Genomic DNA, 23,481 nt, shown 5'->3' with positions numbered 1-23,481 from the left:
CCTGTACCTGAGATACTGACACCTGCAGTTAATCAGACAGGATACGAGTTCTTGCACTTCTATGAAAGTTACCCAGATGGAGCATCACTACTGATGCATGTTTTCACATCAGACTGAAACAGATTTTGCTGTGATAAAAGCATACTGTGTGGTTATTTCAGCAGGATTACTGACAAGGGACACATATTTTTGGACGCCAAGTGTACTGAAGCCATCAGCGACCTTTCTTTCCAATTTCAAAGTTTGCTTAAATATATATGTGAGAATACATTCCAGGCTGAAAGCAGAAACTTCTTCAGAGGAAAAGAAAAATGTATCAGATTATTTCAGAGTTCCAAGTCCTGTCAAATGTATTTCACCTCATCATTACTGTCAAGAATGGTCTGGCAATGACCCAGTTTGAGTAAAATGTAGAATGGCATCTCTGTGACATGTAATGGATTAAAAGTCAAAATCAGAGGATGTAAGTAGGTGGATGATCCTGTAAAGTATGAAGGGTGCTATATAACAAAAAGAGAAGTACTCAGGATCAAAACCTTGTTTCTATTATAGGTGGTCAGATGTCTGACAAAAATAATAGACAAGAAAACAAGGGTTTTTGCAGAAGAAGCTCTGACACTACTAACACAGTGCTCCTTATGGCTTCTGTCAGATGTCCTCGCCTTGGTCAGTAAGAAAAGCTTCTGAAAAAGCACAAATGGTGGTAACTTGACTCATCAACAAAACTTGATTCATGGAAAAGACCAAATACCTGAAATTGACTTGAAAAGCTTTTCTGGCCTATTTCATCTGCTGGGTTTTGCATAAACATTTTAGAAAAAAGAATTTTAGATTTCTTCTCAATTTTTCATTTGAGAACTTTGAAATCCAGCAGTGCTAAACAACCTAGATTTCCTGCAAGCACAGCAAACATTTTGAGAATCTATCATTCACTGTAATTATTACGCCACAGGAGAACCAGAGACTGACCTCTTTCAACTTTAATCTGGATTCTTTATTTCTTTGTATTGACTTGGTTGCTTCACTGAATTCAGTGCCCTGGACACAAGTAGGAGAAAGATACTGAGCTACAACTACCTCTGCTCATTGAAACTTTAAGGACAGAAAAAACCATGATTTCCCAAGAAGGTGTGGTCCCAGTGTGATCCAACAAAATGGTGCACACAGAATGGACAGCTGTCAAGACTGAATTCTGGTTTAATGGTTATTCCAAACTCACCACCAGTTGTCTTCACACTTATTTCCTGACCTTGTTTTCCTGAATTTACAGGTTCTTATGTGCTTACATCACAGTAAGCCTAACAAAGTACCAGAGACATAAGTCACTGCAATAATAGAAATAATAAAAAAGTTCTAGAATAATGTTATACTTTAAGCTGGTGATACACTGGAAACACCTGCAATTCTAGTTTACACACCAGTATTCTAACAACTCTAAATGCAGATCACACTGCCCTAGAGAGTTATTATCTAAGCATAAGACATGACACAAACATGGAGATGGACAAATTCAAAGCAGCTGTTTTACAAATGTAAAAAGGTGTTAAAGGTTAGAAAAATGTTGTTTATAGCAGTATTCTTCAAGAATGACAGTATCAAGACCAGAGAAAGGAAGGTTCAGCAATCAAAACAACAGTTTATCATATAGAGAATAAATTTTAATTGTGTGCATGGAAAGGCTATGTTGGAAGAAACATTAGGTGGGAAAAAGAAGAGTCGTAAGCACAGAATGAATGTAAGAATCCAGAAAGTGGACCAAATTAAAGATGATTTCAGGCTATTGGGCACAAGTGACAGGCACAATAGTCATGTTATCTGTGGTGATCCAGAAAGGTGGCAATGAGAAAGAGATTTAGAGCTCTGTTTTAGCCATTTTAAACCTGAGCTGTCGGGAAGACAGCCCTGAGGAGATAAAAGACACAAACAGATTTTTTTAAGGCTTGCTTTGAAACTCTACTCCATTAGAACAAATATATAAAAATGACTGACTGTTAGGTTACCTGAAATTTCAAATTTAACTCAAAATACTTTAAAATATTCTTACTCTATAACCATCATCATGTGTCAGCTCTCCTAATACATTTATGTTAACTGAATACAAAAGAAACGTGAAATAAATATAACCAGGAGGGATGATCAAATCTAATTTTGATACATTAGTGTCATATGCTGTACATGTTACAATAGCAGCCAGACTTTAAACTAAGCTGCAGGCTATACTGAAATTTCCAAATGGCAGATTGTTCTAAGTGATACCAAGTATAATTGAAGTAATAAACGATAGTAAAAGCAAAGCACACTGTCAGGAAGAATTTAAGTATTTACTTTTTAAAATTAAATGAGTTAGGTTTGGAAAGGCAAGACAAGTGAAATAATGCAGGGCTCAATTTACTGAAAATTCCTTTTATTTATCTGTTACATTAACCCTTGAACTCTTGCCAAAATTACTGTAATTTCTAATACCCACTTACCTAAAGGAGGCAGAAAAAAGCTATTATATTTTCTTCTGATAGAAGAGCTAGCCTCAACTTTTTTCTTCTTCAAAAATTGAAGTGTTTATTACAAAAAGAACAAAAGGAGCAAAGATATATGAAATAATGGCTTTATGCAGCTACTTTTGTCCATTTAATGTTAACAGCACTACTGCCTACAGTGCATGCACCTTCTAGATGAATCTTTCACAAAACTTTGTCTCAATAACTATGGTGTGTTAGGGATTTTGTTTGGTTTGGGTTTTTAGCAATATGTGTGTCTAACTGTAACTGATAAAAATACTGTTCTAATAATTCACATCTGTAAACCTTCAAGTTCCCAATACATGTTAGCGATACAATAAGAAAAACTGAAAGTTCTGGGAACTGTAATGATTTTATGTGGTTATGATCATGTCATGCACAACTTAGAATTGTGTAATATACCAAAAGCTCAAGATTGATTAGTATTCTAACCACTAACAACACGACTACTTTTTATTTATATACTGTGTGTATAAAATTCTCACTTGCAATGCCTTCACTCCTTTAGGAAGTTTTTCCTAAGGAAGGAGGAACTAGACTGGTGATAGCTCATTTATGTGTCTCTACAACCTTTCTCATTCTGTGAATTGAGTGTTCACATTATTTAGTTCTCATATTCTCTGCAAGCTTGTTCTTGTAAGGTTATTGTAAATACTTTTTACTCTAACCTTTAATTGTAACAAAACCAGAATGGATTGCATTATCAGCATTAGACTTTTTGTACTTGCAAATTAAATAGTTATTTTATGCATGAATTTCAATCTTAAGTTCCATTACACAATCAGAAGTTTTTCATTGGTTCTTGAATTCATGTCTTTTTTTGCTCTTGTTCATATAGTCAGAAACAAATGCTTCAGAGGTATCAAGACACTTAAAAGTTTAATTTACTACTCTCTAAGACTGATGGAAAATCGTTTTTAAAATGGCTTAGCCCCTGAAACAGCAGAATCTAGATTTTACAGTGGCTCAACTGGCAGGAAGAAGTTTTGTTTTAATTTAATTTAGTTTCCATTTATAAGATGAACCTATCATGTACCTCTAGGCACATTTACAATATAAAAACCAGCAGCCATTTGAAGACAACTACTGCAAGTTTGCTTGTTTGTCTCCCATTGAATAAAACAGACAAAAATCCCATTAAAGACCTGTAGAGAGGCTCAAATTCCAAGTTTCTCTGAAGGTCACAAACAGTCCATGTTAGCACTCACATGGCTCTCAAATAATTTTGATAGTGTGTGTGAGCTGATTTCATAAAACACAATCCTTTTGCTGGTATGTTCAGTCCAAGCACCATAAATAGTTGCAGAAATAGTAAATGAATTAAGACTGTTTTCCTACTCATGTCTCTTGGTAGCACTTGCTGATTTATCCCAAGATGTAAACTTCAGCTGATGTCTCTTTCAAGTTTAGGATGAATTTCTTAACATCTCTCTTTGCTGCTGGGTCCTTGATATCTAATACTTCTTCCCACAAAGTCTTTACTTGCTAAGTGGGAGCACTAAAAGTCTTACTACTCTATCTCCTTTAGTTAACATATCATCATTAAACATACACAAAATGAACAGCTTTTAAACATTATTAGATTTGATTGGAATGGACCAAAAACTGTTAGGGAAAGGGAGAAGAAACAGAGATGGAGGCTCACAAGCCTGTGTTCTTGGGAAAATATGCTGAAAAAGAACAAAATCAACACACTGAGGAAGAATAGAAAACAAACCCACACAGAAATAAAGTAGCTTGATTTAACAGTCAACAGTATCTGAGACACAAATACAATCTCAATCTATTGATACACTCTAAATATCCATACAGACTTCAAATATTCCAAATCACTGATGAGTGAGACTGTTGGTAAAGCAGGAGAGAAACAGGTTTGGAGCAAGCTGGAATTGTGAAGAAGCCCAGCTGACACAATTTTCACAAGTTGAGTCACAGGAAGGCTGGACCAGCCCTGAACCTTGCCTGGCAAGAACAGCTCTATGTAGATGGAGGGTGCTCTGGGGGGGGTGTATCCCTCTCTGCCCCCTTGGCCTTAGAAAAGCTTGTTAGGCCTTGGCCTTGACAAACAGCACATGGGCTAAGCTCCTCTTTGGTGTATCAGAAACACTGCCTGGTCCCAGGAGCTTGTGCTACCTAATGAGCTCCTGTTTTTTAATGAACAACCTTGGAAGGTTCTTTTTCTTTCACGAATAACAGTCCAAGCAGAACTGGTAATCGAAGTTGTAATCAAACTATCAAAGAAAGTTACCAACCCCAACTGTGGATAGAATGGAAAATTCCTGTGACTAAATTCAACTCTCTTGCAGCCCTACGAACAGTGGTTGGAAGTGAGACCATTTGAGCTCTGCCGGCTGCAGCCAGCAATCTCCGAGTGGGACACCCTGCAGAGGCAGCAAACTCTCAAGGATTGCTGCCAAATGCCACCAATGGAGCCTGGGCTGATAGCCCTGCTGCTCAAGGACCAACCCCTTCACTTGATGAGAAGATGCAAACGCATCTGACATGAGTGGTTCACTGAACTCAAGGAGAATTTTTTACAAGGCATATACCTCATACATACTCCTTTAGATCTGTGTGCATGCAAGTGTAAATGCGCCACAACAACTGTACTATGAATGTTGCCCTCAGATTAAGTACTTTATATGTCTAAGTAAGTTAGGCCTACAGGTGAGTTTCTCTTGTGCTGTAGTAAATTCTATAGAACCTTTTGTTAAATTGTTTAAATTAAGCTATCAATGTTAAGTGCTGTTAAGTTCACATGCTGGAAAAAGCTTTAAGCCTAAACTGTTGCTCAAGTCTGGGGCTCAGTTTGGCAAGGGGATCCACTCTGAACCTTGTGACTCACTGGGACGATCTTCCTCATTGCTTTTTATACTTATCCTTTCCCATCCATACCCTTTTTTCATCCCTGCCTCCTCACAGACCATACTTGGTTGATTTTAGACTGATTGATTGATTTTACATTTCAGTCTGACTTTTCTCTGTGAGCTTTAAGAATCCATCAGCAGTAGACTGAACCTTGCCAATGAACAGTGTCATACTTTTACTTGAATATTACACCTGCTTTCGCCAATGCCTTTGCTGGTCATTCTTTGAGCTCCTCAATGACATGCTCCTGGAAACAGACATGAGATCTTACTTCTGGGTTCAGCTGAAGTCCACAGCATTTTCAAATTATTCACTATTAATTAATCTTCATTATTAACTATTTTTGACCCATCTTCCCCCTTTTCATCACTTTGTAATGATCAAATTCGAACAGATTATAAACAAACATTGTAAGGTTAATTACAAGCTGTGTTTTATAAAACCAGGTTTATGTTTAAAAAATAAAGAAGCCAGTCAACTTAAACAGACTCCCCCCCACATTGTTCTATACTAAAACAGTAGCAACAGTAGCAATTTTAAAATGAGTTATTTTTGCTATTAATCACTTCTATAAATCATTTAACAACCTTAGTATTACCCTGAATCTACTTCAGGAAATAAAGAACAGAAAGGATGCAGCATAATAGGCACACAAGCAAAAGCATTTTTAGTTAAAAAATCCCACCAAACCAACCTGAGATGGAACAGCGAGAAGTTAGATTTCATAGTTAGTCTATAATAAGAACAATAATATTTTTTCTTCAAGTTGAACACAAAGAAAAAGAAGTCATTAATAATTGAAGCTTGCCAGAGGCATGGCTATTTCTCTCTTTACTAACTGTCTCCCATCTAATTTAATTACAAGTATTAAAGTCCATGCTGAGGTCAACCAGCTTCAGTTCCTCCAATATTACACTTCAACCAGTGCTCATTAACGTGTCTAGTGAATGGATTAGCACATCTGAAGATGTATGTATGCAGGATGGGGGGACAGTCTGAGGATAGCTAATTGTTCATTTATAGTAGGACACATGTTCGAGACTGTAACTTATTATCACTAATGCGGAATTTATTAAATTCTAAAGAAAAAAAATACCAATACAGAAAAACATTTTTTTTCTTGATGCAGCTATAAGAGATCATATCGCTGTTGAGAACCTGTGCCTCCCCCAGGACAATACACCTTAGATAAAATAAACAACGTTTTCATATTTTAAACTTTTTTTTTAAAGGGAAAATTATGTTAATAACCTGTACATGACCCTTATGTGAATAAAAAGTCATCTCAGAAAGCACTCACCACACATTTCTTAATTGGCATCTAAGGTTTCAAAAGTACTAAGATATCATTCAGATGTAATATTTTTTTCTTCTGCACCATTACTTTCCTGCACTTTTCATATGTTCTTGCCAACAATTCCAATGATCGGAAAAATCACCAGTATGGAAAAATTAGAAATTGGCAGAGAATATACCAACTTAGCAGGTAAAGATGTCATGATATTTTATGGTGTTTTGTTGTTTTGTTGGATTTTTTAAAAAAGTTATTGGATTTTATTTGACTCTAATTTCTCTAGGTTTATTAGAAAGAGAATGCTTTATTCAGAAACACCTACCTTTTTTGTTAAAGAGTCATCTGAATCAGAAGGCATTCTTGTTGACACATGGAACATGACTTCCACTGTTGAGGTAGCAAAATATGGAGTGGTCAATCCAGTGCTTTTGTTTTTTTGCAGTCCTCCCATAAAGCCACAATGGTTTGTGAGATTTACCTAGAAATAAAGACCAGGAAACTTCACCCAAAAAAAAAATTATCAGGTCATAAATACACTCTTTTACTTTTAAATACACTTTTAACAGAACTTTAAAAGTGAAGATCCTTTTCCCAAAAGTATAGTTACACTTGGTTTCTAAAAGAGCTCAGACTTGCTGACTAGACTGGAAATCAACTGCAGTGCACCAGTATTCTATATTCCACAGTCACCACAAAAGCTACGGGAAAGATGAGGTTAGAAGAAAGGAAAGATTGTGTAACTAATATTTACTGCATTATTCCCTGATCATTTGAGAGTAGTCACTTACATGCGCTTTCTTAATTTTTTAAAATTCTCTGATACAACATCAACCTTGACCTCAACTCTGGAAAAACTCTGTGTAGCAGCCAGGGAATTTATTAGCTTCCATACATTTTTTTAAAGAATTTTTTATTCTGTGAATATGAAAAAAAATTCACAGGGAACTAACTGATAATTTGTAAATAAGCTTTTAAGTCTTAGATCAATGGGAAATAGTCTGACACTGAAATAACTAAGCACGTTAAATGTGCTGCTTTGCCTTTAAAACAGTGACTACAAAATGTTGTTTCTCAGATGTGAATACATTTAATCTCTGCCTGCATGGGATATGTTTGTTTTCCTGATACTAAAGGATGTAGAATTTAATGTTAAAATATTAGTTGTCTCATTATGGACTATTAATCCAAACTAGCAACTCTTTAAACTAGCAACTCTTTAAACTAGCTAATACTGCCTAAGAGAATTAAACCACTAAAGAAGGATATTTTATGGCACTAGTGTTGATTTTTTTCCTCCTGAATGTGGGAAATAAACATCTATGTTCATGAAAGTCAGCAGACTTGTAGCTGTTTTCCTCTGTTCCTGTGGGAAAGTCAGAGTCATTATCCACACAGTTAATCTGGTAGTGTCCTTTTATACCTAAGGAGTAAAGAAATACAAAGGACAAATAAGATTAACACTCATGTGGACACTCCTGATGAGCACAAGTTGCAAGAGGAGCAAAAAACCTGCAGCTTCCTACACAGCCAACCAGAACCAAAGCATTCCTGTATTCTGTGCAACAGTGCCAAATGGAACTTTACAGTGGCAATTAATCCTGTGCATCTGAAAGAAAGATGGAAAAAAGGAAATCCTTATGACAGTATTGAACAAGTGACTAAAGAGCTGCAGGCCCACATAGATGATGGGGTAGATCACAATATTGCTGACAGCTGGAAGAGAAGTAGAGTGGAGTGTGTGAACTGACACATGCCTGCAGTGGAAGGCAGGAAGAAGGGAGTATGTGAGAAGCTGCTTGTCTGTACTTTTTGAAGTTCCCAATTAGAGCAACTCAAACTTCACTTTACAAGCTTACAGGGAAATCAAGATGCCCCCTAATCAGTCCGTGAAACCAAGTACAGGACTGCACATTAAAGAATTATCTTTGCCTGCACAGACTCTCTTCAGCTGCTGAGAGCTTGAATTTTAATGGCTAGTAATGCTAATGAAACTAAACCAGGCATTCTTCTCTAAATCCCATTTTTAAACTGGTGTATCTCAGCACTTGTGAGAAATGCTGAAGAGCCAAAGACTTGTAATATATCAAGATATTGGTAATTGTCTTTGTAAAAACACCTAGGATAAAAACATTGAATAAATACCTCCCAGCCAAGACCAGCTACAAAATCCTCATAGGCTTGACTTCCCCCAGTATTCGTAAGAATGGAGTGTTTATCTTCCTGTCCCTCAGCAACATAAAACACCGCAATCTTGTGTGTCTCTCGGCTGTAAAACAGAATGGTCAATGCATGACAGTGCCTTAACCAATATGAAATTAAAATATGCAAACAATACACACAGAGCATGGCTTTTAAAGCATAAAAAATGCATAGTGGAAACACAATAGAATTATATGGCTTCTTTTTGGGTATTTCCTATATTTCCATTTTGTCATTCTGTCCTTACTAGTGTCATCTTCTCTAGAGCCTGAAGTTTTGCTATACATGAGCAGCATTTATCCCTTCCATCACTTCTAAGCTGCAGGGTGGTGCTGCCTGTACCAACTACTAATTGAATAGGTGGGTTTTTGACATGGGCAAAACCTGTAATGTGGGCATTAATCGCACTGCACTGCCCATTAACAACAGCACCCTCTGAACATTGTGAAAATGCTGCTTGTCCAACTGAATGAAGCATTTTTACATATTTTTTAAAGATCATAATCATTTAACTGTTTTCTGTTGACAGGTTATTGTTAGACATTGGAACAAATGGAGATGGTTTCTCACACTTCTACAACTTCCACTAGGTTTTGTCTCAACTTCTACAAAAATAAGTCAGTTTTCAATTCTGTGCTACAATTCTAACTAAAACCCTGTGTCTTCAAATACTGGGACCATTTGAAACAGCTGAACAATCAACCAAAACTTTAAATGAGAAGGCTTTGATATATCAAAGTTTTAAAAGATTTAAATGTAATGCATACACAAATGCTTACAATTATAAGGTGTTTTGAAATTTGTTTATCTCATGATATTTTACGTGCAGAATTTGACCCTACAAATAAAATAGATGCAACTTCAGTATAACAGAAAAAACTACAGTACTATGCAAAATACATTAATAATTTAAAAATCTATTAAAAAAATTAGCTCAAGTCTCACATCTATGCAATTAGAGCCATTTGAGTAAAAGCACACTTAGAACAAGTAAGTAGGCAGTCATTAAAAGAATTTACCATTGTCTTGAGTCCAAATTTCTGAGTTCTCGAAGTAACTTCTCATTTTTCTTCAGGAGATGAAAGCTCCTTCTAAATAGAGAAATTTGTAACTCTTTTATTACCTCTTCACTGATGGATACAGAACAGTACAACAATGGTACAACAACATATCCAGGTCAACTCAGGAACAGTCAACAAATGCTTCTGCCTTTTCAACAGTACTTTCTTAACATATGAAAATCAAGACATCTTAAAAAAAAAATATACAAGCAATTTTTCTTACTCCAGCAAATCTTCTACATTCATTACAGCCCTGAGTATAACCTTTATTTCTTTCTACTTTCTTCTGTCAACCACTTGGATCTGACCCATTTCTTCTCTACAGAAGAACCATAAAATACATGTTTACTGACAAAAGACACTCCCATTAGTCTACTGTTGTAAGGAGTGGGTGCATTCAACACAGAACTTTTGCTACCCTGAACTGCAAAGCAGAATTTAGCTCAGTAATCACCCAGCCAGCTGTAACAATTTAAACAAAAAACGAAACCAATATGTTAGAGAAAGAAAGGCAGTTTTCATGTCTTTTCAACTGGGCTTAAGATGTTTCCCACAAAACACTGTGGAATTAAGAGCAGTCCTGTTCAAAACCAGACTGCCTTGAGGAATTAAAGGCCCAAATAAGAAGGGTTGTAATACCAACGTTTTGTCTGACTCCAGTGATACTTCAGTGACACAGATTATTTTTGTTTCACTGAATATCCATTTCCCTTCATAGCAGGAAAATATATCAATGATTCTAATATGGAATTTGAAAGCACTGGCAGAAGAAGATTTCAGAAAGACCCATAAATTCTAGGATGCTAGTATTTATAAAATTTATAATATTTGTACATACCCCCATGTATATGCAGACATGCACTTAACCACATCCACACAAAAATAATAATGTTAAGAGACATTACTTGTGGAATTGAACATGGTTCTCTCCTGTTCTAAACAATATTCAAACAGTACTCAAGCACAGCCAGTGTTGAAATAAATAGTAGGGGACACATCTTTCTCATTAGCTAATACACATGCAAGGCTTTGAGGCTGCATGCAAGCATGCTTTTAGCAGACAAAGCAGCAGGACACTGTCCAGCGACACAATAGCTGAGAATATGACACTTTCTGAGTATTATTCTGACATTGAAAGGTAATGATTTTTGCAGCAACATACATGGGAAGCAAAGAGAATACAAGATTCCTTCAATTTGACTTACAACACTTTCTAAGGAAAGACTATGAATCACAATAAACACAACAGATACCTCCTTTCTGTCTCTCTAAATGACAGGCTGAAAAGCAGAAGAAAGCTGCCATTTAGGTCTTAGATGCACATCCCCTCTCTTTTGTTAGCTGGCCTGTAATATTTTTGGCTTAACAAACTCTATTATGAAGGTAAGAACAACACAGTTCCTTAAAAAAAGTTCTTAAAATATGAGTAGTTTTACCTTTTATCCCATGAATTCATTCCTAGTATACTGAGAAGTAATCTACAGTAGTAAAATGCTGACTGTGGCTTTTGTGAGGTTGGCTCATCCTGCTCCATAGCCCTCATATTTACATCATTGAAATGCTTTTCAACGAACTCTCTCTCTTCTGTGTGCTGTTTCAGAATTGCATTGATGACATCGTTCTCCTGCTTTTCTGAGATGCAGACTGGCTGAGGAGCAGGGATGTTGAGTGAAACACCAGTTCTCTGTAAGCACTCAGGGCTTGTAACACCTAAATACTGCAGCAGCTCATCAAGAGCATCTTCTTCATCCCTAATTGTATCCCATGTTGGTACAGTGTCTCTAAATTTCCTTTTAACTTGGAGAGTAATTCCATCTCTTGCAGATACATCCTCCACATGCTCAAAAGATGGAAGAGCATCTTCTGGTTTATCTTGCTGAGATAATGACAGAGCAAAAGATGTTTGTTGTGAAGATCCACATAAAGATGATGGTCCATACAAAATGGCCGAATCCCACGAATATTTGCCAGACAGATCACGCACTATAATTCTAACATTTGAATTAGCTGATGCAAGTCCAGCAGACAGTCCTCCCCCAGGCATGTCGTCTTCTGCTTGGATTTGTATGCAAGACACCAGGGAAGTATTGTTTAATACAAAGAATTGAAGATTTGGGTTCTCAAAAAGCTCAGGAGAAAGCTCGGGACTTTCACTGTATGGATTGTCATTGTTTTCACACACTTGACTGGTCAGCATGGCAGGACCTCCACTCATAGGATAGTGGCCCAAGTGGTTGACCAGATGTGTTATCACAGTACGAGCAGCCACAGAAATTAACCCTTGTTGCATGTGAGTTTTCACTGCAAGAGAAAGAGCACAGGTTTTAAAAGAGGAGTTCAAAAAACAACACTGAGATTTATGTGTTTCTTTTGGTCTCCTCCTGAGAGAATGAGCCCTGCAAGCTGAGGATGCATGCAGCTCAGTAACAGAAAAATATGTATGTTGGTCACCATTGCTCTTGTATATAAACAGCATGAAAAATCCTAAAATAGTTAAAGAAGCATCTCCATTATTTTACAGCCATGTCTATGTCTACAGATTACACTTCCTTTGCCATAGCTTTGTTATCAGCACTGTTCTTCTAAAATACATGATTTCTTATCTAGTGAAAATAAATCTTGAATTGCTGTTGAAGTAGAGATCATAACTGTGCTGCAAGATGTCCACTCCAACTGCAGTGTATTTTTATATTTATACACATCATTATACTGAGAAATACAAAGGAAGATAGATGCACAAAAGGTCTAATCCATCTTAATTTCCCTGGGGAGCATATAGCTGTAGGTCAGCTTGAGAATAGCACTGGATAATTTTAAGTACAAAATCAAAGACCAGGCTGTCTATATTGAACATGATCTAACATTATCAAAATTTTTAAAATTGAAATCTCATGCCACAACTGCACTGTAAGAAGCTTCAGGTTAGAAAATCTTGGGAGGGAGAAAGAAAAGTTAATTGTGCCCATCTTATGTGAAATTCATCCTATGACATGCACTGGTATTTCAACATGGTTTTTGCTACCTCCTTCTTTGCTGCATGCCCTTCCACTTGCATGTTATGTCATCTAAATTTTAAAAAAGGTATTTTTAATGTTCATATCACACCCTGCTAACACAGTACTATATTGTTACTAAATTATTCTTATCAAGTCAATACTCTATGTGAATACATGAGCTGGACCAAGTGACTCTTTCAGGCAGAGAACCATCAACTGGTTCAGGGGACCCACTGAAGAACCCATACACAAAAATATTACACTGCAGAACAAAACTGGTGGAAGAGGGAACAAGATCAAAATGGCAAAGTACGTGTTTTCTGTATCCCTTCCCTTGTAACTGGGCATGGATGCCCTGAATTTGGGATTTACAAAGGGAAGATTAAAAATCTGTACTCCTCAGGATTATATAATGTATTTTGAATTACACTAAACATTGAAAACTGCTGCTAACGCTTCCCATCTTCTTTCTCACCAAAATCCATCACACCAGAATGTGCTGAATGATGTTACTTTTGCATTCAGTATTTACTGAGAATATGGAACCTCTTGGGCATAGAAGTAAAATATAATGAATTCATCTCCCTTTATGTTGGATATTCATAAGCTGCAAAACCCAGTGTTTAATAAACAATTTTCTCAGTTTCAGAAGTCTTAATTGATTTAACTGGAAAAATAAAGGCAAATTTGTCATGGGTACTGACATTACAGATCTTCGGTTTCTGAAGATGGATGCATTCAGCAACTGCAAAAATAAACAGGTAGTATGTATTTGCCTTTTTTTTTTTTCCTTAAAAGGTTTGGGTGCAGCATGTAGGAGTTGTTTGGGATTCTGGCTATTCTCTTTCTTTAGGAAGCACTCCATCTGAACTGCAAATAGGGAAACGTTTCATCCACTTAATAGCTGGCAAAATCAATATAATATTTATACAATTCTAAAACTCATATCTATTCAAGTATTTTAATAAATTAATGCCTTGAGAATTAATACAAGTAAATTAGAGATATTTTTATCATGTATAGCGTTCTTGAGGTTTAAAATTTACAAATACAAAAACATTCAGTGATGCTGAATTATGTGTCCAGATACTGGCAGCATACAAGGAAATTAAGTTATAGTGCCATCTGCTGAAACATAAGAAGGAACTGGAAGCAGATTTTATAAAAAACAAAGAGAAAATAAGCTGGGTGCTTGGAGAATCATTTATCAGCACATTATTGACTAGCACCTGGACAATGCAGAGGGTGGCCCATCTTTATCAGGATATTTATACCAAGTATTTAGCACTTGCCATGCAGAGATAAATAAGGTAATACTTTGCTCAGGTTCCCAGGAGCAGAGACACACAGGCTTTCCAGATACCTGAAGTCCCACTCTATAAAGGTTAAATGCCTCCTGTTAAGTTCTGCTGAGAAACCTGAAGAAATAAGGACCTTCTAGCATATGTTATTACTGTTACTGTTGTGTGCCAAACCCTGAAGATCTCAAACTGACCACGGTTGTTTTGTGCCTCTGTGTGTGTCTTAGGAGCCTAAAGGACACATGGGAAAGGAAAGGTGACACAGTGAGACAAAGAGGGGAACAATTAATTTAAATTTGAAAGATCCATTCTCAGTCCTAATACAGCCTTGCCCTGAAAACTTTGCACTTGAATTAAAATCATAGATCTGTCACTGTTTCTTTTATAAAATTTGAACACTACATGTAAGTCTTCTCTCAGAATACAATGCTGCTGATCTAAAAATGACACAGAAAGCTTTAATTAGAAGTATCAAGAGAAGTATACTGAAAAGTAGACTGTAAGATGCAACCTGTTACGTTGAAATAAAATAAAGTAGGTCTGCCAATTTTTGCCACACAGAAAACCTGATTTTGATGATGGTTTCCCCAGGAATAAAAAAGGAAAAAAATCCCAAGCCTAGTAATGCATTTTGAAAATATAAACATTTTAAATTAATTTTGCAACTTAATTTATTCCTAGAAGCACATCTCTTCAATCAGGAATAACTGAACATTCAATATATTAAAACCTTAAAATGAGAATCTAAATCATGCTCTTTTTTTCTGGAGGGCAAATGAAAACATGTAATAATGCAAGCCATCACAGCTTTACCACAAATTCTACAAACTAAGCCATATCTTTACACATTAAGGCAGCCAGCTCACTGCTTTGTTGACCTGTCTTCCTGAGAGAACACATTGCTGCTTTCTTCACAATGGTACTGCCTCTGGCTTGGGCAGTGTAATTTAAATATGTTCATGATCATTGGGTAATTTACAAGAAATGTTATACTATTTATTTTTCTCAGTCCTGAAATTACCTCTTTTGTGGAAAGGCTGAAGGTCCATCACTACTAATCTGTATCTGTAGCATGAATGAAGGATTCCTTAAGATGTGCTATTAACTTTTTAATTCAACTTTGGCTGAATAGTTTTAAGCAACTATGGTTATGTAGTAGAAGTAAAAAACAATGACTGAAGGGGGAATTTAACTCTCCTTATAATTTTAGATGTGTAAAGAATGATGACCTGTACAGACTGATTAATCTCAAATTCAATGGGATGAATCACTCTCTAAAAACATTTTTCTTTCATTATGTTTAGAGGGAGTCTAAGAGTGTCCCTCTTAGCTTAATTTCCTGTATTTTACCTTAGTTTAAGCAAGTCTCATTCCTTTCTAATTGTTAACTTCAGCTATACAGACATGCAGTAACAGAGAGCCCATCTCTAAAATATTCCTCACAAAACACAAACTGTGTTAATCCAGATGCACTATGTACCAAGTATTTTTTTAAAGTGTGCATTTTGTGTCCTTTCAGTAAAATGGCAAACAGCAAAGCCTTATATGAAAAATACTTTATATTTCTACTTTTTAAACAAAAGCTAAGACTAGACATCAGGCAGGGAAGGCTTTTTCATTAGAAATTTAAAAATATTAGAAAAAAAATCAATCTATGCAAAGATTTTAACATATGTTTGGAGAAATATGAATAATGGGGTAAAAATCAATCAAATAAATAATGGGTAGACCACTGTATCTTATCTTATCTTAAGCTTACTAGAACCTTCCAATCACAACTACCTCTAACAGATTATGCTGTGGCTAAGTATTCACAAAACTTGAGATGGATCTGACCTTGAACAATGGAGGCAAAACAGGGTAAGTCAATCACATCCATTAAAGCACCCTGTCTTAAGAATTCTGTCATTTCAGCACTTGCAGCTTTGCCTGTGGCCTAAGGAAAGAGTTTCACAATTCCTACCCTGTTTTTGTAGAACTTCCCTGAATTCCATGTAACTTCTGCCCTGCTCATTTCCATTCCTTCAAGAAAGGTACTATGATAGCCCTTTTACTCTGCTAAAAGATGCTGACCCATTGGCACTCTGTTCTGCTGCTAGCTTTTACTAATTGACCCTTGGTCTTGACAGAGACCCAGACTGGTTGTTACCCACTAGTTTTACTCCTCTCACTCCTCCAACAATGCCAGGGAGAACAGATGCTGTGCAACCGGTCAAGCACTGCCAATTTTATTCTCTGCCTGGCAATGGGGACTAGAAGTGCCAAGGTTGCAGAACCAGGGTTGCGTTATAATGCTGTAGGTCTGCCAATTAAATTTCACAGTCTAACTTACAATTCCAGAGCCCTGAAACTTAATTTATCTGGAGAGATAAAAGGAACATCTGAAATTACTTTTATTAAGAAATTTAACAAGAAATCATAAAAGAAAAGACCATGGTTGGAAATGCAAAATGAAGATATTGATGCTAAGGCTTTGTGCAACTGTATTCATTTAAAGAGAAATCTATTCAGGGTTGTCTTTTCAGATTGTCAAATTAAAAAAGCCACACAGCATTTGCTTCTAACCCATAATTACAGATTATTACAGAATACAAAAGATGCCAGGCATAAAAAGCTACTACAATTCACTACACTGTAATAGAACATGCAGTGGAAGTAAATTTTGGCAAATGCTTTAAATATTAGCTTTACATAATATGTATAGGTGAGACTGTAATTAGGACAGAATGAATCCTTGGAAGCCTCTTTCATTCTGACCCTGCAGATGATTACTTTTTACTAATAAGGCCACAGCCATTTGACAAAAAGCCAACTATAGTACCTTGCTTCATTCTTCAGTAAATTTAATAATTACAGCTCCTCCTGCCAGTAGTTCTCAGATCAGTCTTGTTCAATCCAATACTGAGCTTATTAGGGGACAGCTCTATGTTTAGAATTCTTTGGCCAAAAAAGTACTTGAGGATGATGAAGCATGCCTTAGACAAGGGCACAATGATTAGCCATTTTCTCTACATAAAAAACAGCACGTAGTCACTGCAGACCACAAAATCACCTGCTGTTAGCACACAGCTGCTACAAAGAACTGCTGCATTTATCTGGTTCTTAATACCCTTAAAAAAGCCTAAATGGAACAACTTAATACAGAGGCAGAATAGCACTACACAGAGTTGCTCGTATCTTAATCTCATCTTTTTCAATTTTCTTCCCTATGTAACCATTTGATATTTACTAGATACACTGCATAATACATGATAGTCCTCTGTGGCTTAGATTTTTGATTCTTTATTTCTGAATTATGAAGAAAATGCTAATTCCCATGTCTCCTAAGGTTCTAACCAGATGAGAGAAAATTTCTCTTTCTTTAAAAAAATCTGTGGTTTTAAGCTGTGTAAAAAGAGATCAACAAAAAATTACGATAGGCTAAAAAAATTAATGGAAAACATTCAATACTGCAATGTCAAACAGGAACAAAAATCCAAAATTCTTCTACAAAAGGAGCAAAATAAGGAAAAATCAAATTAATTTACTGAAGGTAAAATGAAAAGCAACATTCATCCATGTTGCAGAACTTAACACTTCTGCTGATACACAGAGCACAGAAGAATCCATATCCTATCGATTTTGGTGTTGTTCAGAACATACTTATTTCAGTTAATCAAATGGTAATTGCTCAAAAATTACATTTGCTCATTCCATACTAATGGTTCTTACCTAGTGTTCACATATAGCTGAAAACCTGTGCTGTACACCAACACTTAAATACAGACAAATTTTTTTTAAAGAAAATGTATTTAGGCAATTAGACAAACCTTCAGTAACTGGCTGAAGTTTAGAAGACCTCTCAGAGTCTGGAGAATGCAGTGGTTCTGGTTCCTTTAAGCTCTCTAAATGCATAAAAGGATCATAATCCATACATGCCAGATCAGAAAGGCTTAGAGGAAAATATTTTGGGTTGCTAAAACACTGAGACCCATAGACACATCCGTGCAGAACCTAGAAAGAAACCAGAATTTCATTACATTAACTACTGAAATTTATAGTTTTATGAGAAATGAAGTTTATTTTTATTTGCATTTCAAGAATCTACTTGTTAGAAGGCAGGCATGATGAAACACTGGAAAATTTTAGATGCTTAATGTTTACAGAAACAAGCTCTGGTCTGCAAAGAAAATTATTACCACCAAAGTGGAATTTAACAATAATGAAAGAAAACTCACAAAACAATCATTAGGCTACCTTTATTTTTAGATCTCCTATCTTCTTTAATTACATATGCTAGGTCTAATCTGCTGGAGGTTTTAATCCCCTTCCCTTGCAAAAAGGATAAAAACCCCTTTCTCCTGAGCTCCTAAAGACAGTAATTGTAACTTACTGTCTAACAAAAGCAGAAGTGCTTTTGCTTTTCTCATTGCTACATGAAACTGCTTGATATATAAAAATTACATCCTTTTGTATTAAATGTACAGTTAATATTCTACAATACAAGCATCTGCAATCTATAGGACATACAAAAAAAAGGCTTGGTTAACCATCCAAAATGTAAACCAATATCTACTATTCCAAATATATCAAAGGTCAAGCTGATGCAGTGAAACATACAAGAACTGAGCCAGCAGTCTATATTTCAGGAGAAGAATGGAGGTCAGCTTCCAGAAAACGTTTGCCTTCATTTCCATGGAAACTGACACTACCTCCATACATAGAAATTCTTAATAGGTGAGCAAAGAAACATGTACCTTATATATACAATTAAGAACAGATCTTTCAGTCTTATCATTTTCTGCTCCTGTAGTATGAAGAGGCTGCAGCAAAGTCTTCAATGGCAAGGCCATTATCCAATCCAATAAGCAGAGAAGTAAAGAAACCACCAACTGGAAAAAACACTTTCCATTACAAATCAATTAAGCCTGCACCTGCTATTTCATATTTATCCCTTTATTTTATTTCTCTGTTTTGCCTTTTTTTCAATTCAGTAAAGTCAACCTTCTGCAGCAATGGCAGGTCCCACTTGACAACCACTGAATCTTCAAAAACTATGGCATCAGTAAAAACGGGCTACAGAGGTACTTAACAAAGGCCATCCATTCAACAGTTTCTCATCAGGGCATGACTGTGAGCAGATACTATACTTAGGAGGATACCCACAGTTTTCAAAATTGATTTGTAGGCTGTTGTTTTTAAAATGACAGGTCCAAATTAAGGCTGATGTGCCATTTTGCATATATATTTCACAGTAAAGTGAATCAAGGGTTACACAAAATGGAACCAATTCCCCTGTATTTAGTGCTTTATAAATAACACATAATGTCTTTTACAACATATCAATAATGTTATGCAGCACCATATCATATTTTATCATCTGAAAGAAATCCAACTGCTTCCTGTACTGTAGGTTACTCAGTTAGCAAAAGAATCAACTCCCTCTTGGGATGTTTTGAAAGACTCTGGAACAGAATTAGATTAAGACACAAATCCACACCAAATCATCAATAACTTACAGACCAAATATAAGTTTTTGATTTTTAAAACTCAGTTGTCGAAGAGAAGACAATTCAGATAAATATCTGCAAGATTCTCTAAAATCTTTCTCAAGGTAAATAGAAGTTTTAAAAAAAATCTATTTACCTAATTTACTAGTTTCAGATAATGCATTCCAAGTTTGTCTTTCAAAAGTATAACAAAACTAATAATGAAGGGTACTGAGTCTTTTTATTTTTAAGCAATTTTTTTGAAACCGATTAGGACTACATTTGTCAAAATAGGTAAGACAATTTTTATTTGATATTTCATGTACAATTGACAGTAGTTCATGGGAAAACTTGGTCAATTATGGAAAGCATCCTCAAGTGGAAAAGTGGGCAGCTTGGCATATGAGTGTAGACTACAATAGCCCCTGACTTCTTGCAAACAGAGACAGAAGATGAAACAGAGCTCTGAAAACCAAAATGAACAACAGATGGACTCCAGCTCCTTGTGGGAATGGTAGTCCAGAAGGATGGAGCTGTCAGAAACAAACTGCACCAAAATGCCCAAATTTAAGTGACCTAATAGGCCCACAGCAAAACTAATTCAGAAGAGACACAGCTTTCAGGAGGCAGAAAGTACTAGAAATGAAAAATACTTACTCTCTTGTCCTGCTCATAAGAGGAAGCTTCTGTACTGGGTAGCAGATGTGTAATAGTTGCTATCAGAATCTGTGGAAATTTAGCATATTTCTTTTAAAATACAACCTAAATATTTAAGTTTAAAATATTTTTTTAAGCAGGTAAATCTAACATGATACTGGATTCATTATTAAATTCTATTACAATTAATTTGAGACAAGTTACAATATTTCTTGACAATTTTTTAAAATAAAAACACTTTTAATTCAGTTTTGCAGAACACATTGAAGGAGTATGTTCTGTTTGACTGACGTAGGTGCATTAAGGACAATGAAATTACACAGCTACCTCAAGTATTCAGGCATAAAAAGAACATGACTCAACACACTTGTAGGATGTGGGAAGAAATCTGGTGCTGGTTTGTGTATGGTACTATCTGAGCTGCATTGTTTCTTAGAACTACTAGAATTTGCATACACCCCGTCTCTATTTGATCAAAAATATGTCTCCAAAGGAGCACAGAAATGCTTGCTGTATCTCTTAAGAAGCTTTCACAGGAAAAGAACCTGGGTGTCCTTTGTGGCTCAGACTCACAGAGGCCATAGTCTATCTACCTCCTTGTTACGGGAAGCATATTCAAAATATTATTTTTGTTTTATACTGAAACTCTTTCATGGATATACAAAATAAAGTTGAAGAACCATATTTTAAGCAATCATTTTCTTCCTGAACTTCAATAAACATGCTTGAAGATATCTAGTATTAAGAAAAAAATTGTACTTTACTGATAACATTTTCATGACACATTTTCTCTGAGAAAAAACAGGCATGATATAGACACATTACATGTCTATACTGGAGTCAGGAAGTTATGTGTGCTGCCATTCCTTATTGTTAGTGTTAAGTAAGATTATGTTTATACTAATTCAATATTTTGCAAAACATAATTGTCACTATTCAAGTGTTTAACTTTAGGGTAGTACATTGTAGTGATTAATTTAAAATAATTGAAAATTTCAATTAAAAATAATTACTTACTAGTATTATTCTTAATGGTGAATCAGCTTGATATAGTTGAAGCCTATGTACATAATGTATCAGCATGTTCAGCATACTGCAGGCAACTTGGGCTACTGTTTTATTTGGAAACTGGAAAAGAGAGCACAGCACAGTAACAATGACAAAATGGTTTCGTGTAAGAGTACATTAGGTGGTAGGGTGGTCACAAATTTCACTGGTAGCTCCTTAAGTATCTATTTACCAGAGGAACAAAATTAAATTTTACAAAACTCAAAAAGAACTACTTTATATTCATAAACGAATGTTAGCAGCTAACATCAAAGTTTTGGGGCAGACATGCAGTTAGATGCACACCAGGAAAGGGAGAGGTGTCTCCTAACTAGAATAGCAGAATATCATGAAACCAGGGAGAAAGAATACTTTCTTATTATCTTAATGATTATTAATATTAATGAATCACTGCAAAGCCCCCCACGGATACAGTTCTGAAATCAGAGGTCTTTGCTGAGAATCAAGGCAGGTGATGAGCTCCATGCCCAAACCACAGCCTGTAGTACTAAACATGAGCCGAACTGTTCTGCTCTCTGCTAGTGACTGCAGTGCCCAGCACATGTTGGAATGGAAATGGATTCACCTTGGCTTCTGTGCTTAACTCTGCTCTTCTTTTAAAGGCAGGAGAAGGCTGCTGCTCTGCAGCCTGCCTTCCACAGTTACTGTGCTGGTCAAAGCAGAAGGGAACACATTTGTACAAAAATCCCCACTCTTAGGAAGGATGCACACCCTGTTCTACAATCCTAAGTGGGAAAACAGAAATTAAGAGACGTGTTTCCCTAAATTGTTGATGCACAAGACGTGTAATTGAGTTTTTTACCTTCACTGCACTTGCTTTAAAACATTAAGGTGTGCAGCAAATGGCAAGGAAAAAGTTGTAATATTACAAGTGAATTCCTGCATTAGTAAGAACATATTTTACTTGTTTCAATCTCACTACATTCAGCAGTGAAGCTGTCACAGGTATATGCTGCAAGATGGCTCTCTACTTCTGGACACAGAAAAGGGCAATTATGCTGTAAAAACACTTAGATGTAATTTCTTGGCTCGAGAGGCCTTTTTCTTACTCAGACCACTTCTATTAACCCTTCAGGGAGGGGTGTATCTCACAAAACTTAAAAAACCCAAAGCTTTAAGAAAGCTGAAATGCCTGGACAATGAAACCTGAGTAGAAAATAAAGATTTTAGAATAAAAGTATTGAATGGCAAAAAACTTAAACTGAAAATACACTGGAAGAAGACTGTGTTCTGGGTCAGTGCTTCTTATCAAAGCAGAGCTATCACTTTTTACATTTAAAGTCTTGAAAAGAAATGGTACAAGCACAAGGAAAAGTCTCGAGTACAAAGCTTTAATTACCATTTTTTGTGTTATCTATGTAAGCAAAAGGAAAAACTATGAATGGCTCTTGCAAGTCATCCAGGGAGGTGGAAACCTGAGTACACAATGGGTAGTTAACACTTGTTCTGACTTTCCCTGTTTCTCACTTTCATGTTGATGACTTTTATCAAAAGAGTAAACATCTCACATCTCCAAATCTTCACAAACTTTATGACAAGACTATCACTACGTTTTTATCCCTCATGAGACAGCCTCTCTCTATGCTGTGAAATGCTCAGTAAGAGCAGGGTATAGGTTCTAATGCTCAAGCTTGAGTGGCAACCAGAAAAAAAAACAAAAACAAAAACAAAAAAACACCAACAAAAAACCCCAAAAAAACCAAACTGAAAGCATGACAACTTCATTACAGAACTTGAGAACAAATCCAGATTGCTCAAAACATCCTAAAAAGCTTGCAAGAAAACCCCAAAATCACTGGAGAAGAAAAATGGGGTGCACAAACTTGTGCAGCTTAATATAGAAATCCTGACCACTGAAAGTAAGAAAAAAATACCTGAGAAAAAGACCTGGAAACTTTTCAGAGTCACAGAATAATTGACCATTTACTACTTAAAAACAGAAAACATTTCTTACATTTTAATGATTCTTTTTCTAAAGAGGCTCTAAAATAAAGAAAAATGAGTAATTTTTTATTATTACTGGCTAGTTTACACAAATCAGTTAACATCTCTT

At 35.9% G+C, this 23,481-nt stretch overlaps 1 protein-coding gene across 12 annotated transcripts in view; it reads right to left on the bottom strand.

The window, feature by feature from the left end:
• RALGAPA1 (Ral GTPase activating protein catalytic subunit alpha 1) overlaps nucleotides 1-23,481 on the bottom strand; it is a 129,166-nt gene that overhangs the window by 38,777 nt on the left and 66,908 nt on the right. For all 12 annotated transcript variants that reach the window (XM_064714703.1, XM_064714705.1, XM_064714704.1 and 9 more), the window contains 8 exons: nucleotides 21,378-21,488; nucleotides 20,361-20,429; nucleotides 18,972-19,106; nucleotides 18,045-18,228; nucleotides 11,375-12,239; nucleotides 9,897-9,968; nucleotides 8,821-8,944; nucleotides 7,001-7,156 (listed from right to left, as the gene is read on the bottom strand). In XM_064714703.1, coding sequence (XP_064570773.1) covers nucleotides 7,001-7,156; nucleotides 8,821-8,944; nucleotides 9,897-9,968; nucleotides 11,375-12,239; nucleotides 18,045-18,228; nucleotides 18,972-19,106; nucleotides 20,361-20,429; nucleotides 21,378-21,488 — 1,716 coding nt within the window. The remainder of the gene's footprint in view (nucleotides 1-7,000; nucleotides 7,157-8,820; nucleotides 8,945-9,896; nucleotides 9,969-11,374; nucleotides 12,240-18,044; nucleotides 18,229-18,971; nucleotides 19,107-20,360; nucleotides 20,430-21,377; nucleotides 21,489-23,481) is intronic.

Source organism: Zonotrichia leucophrys, chromosome 5 (genome assembly GCF_028769735.1).
Source record: "Zonotrichia leucophrys gambelii isolate GWCS_2022_RI chromosome 5, RI_Zleu_2.0, whole genome shotgun sequence".
NCBI lineage: Eukaryota > Metazoa > Chordata > Aves > Passeriformes > Passerellidae > Zonotrichia > Zonotrichia leucophrys.
This window is presented reverse-complemented; position numbering and strand designations above follow the sequence as displayed.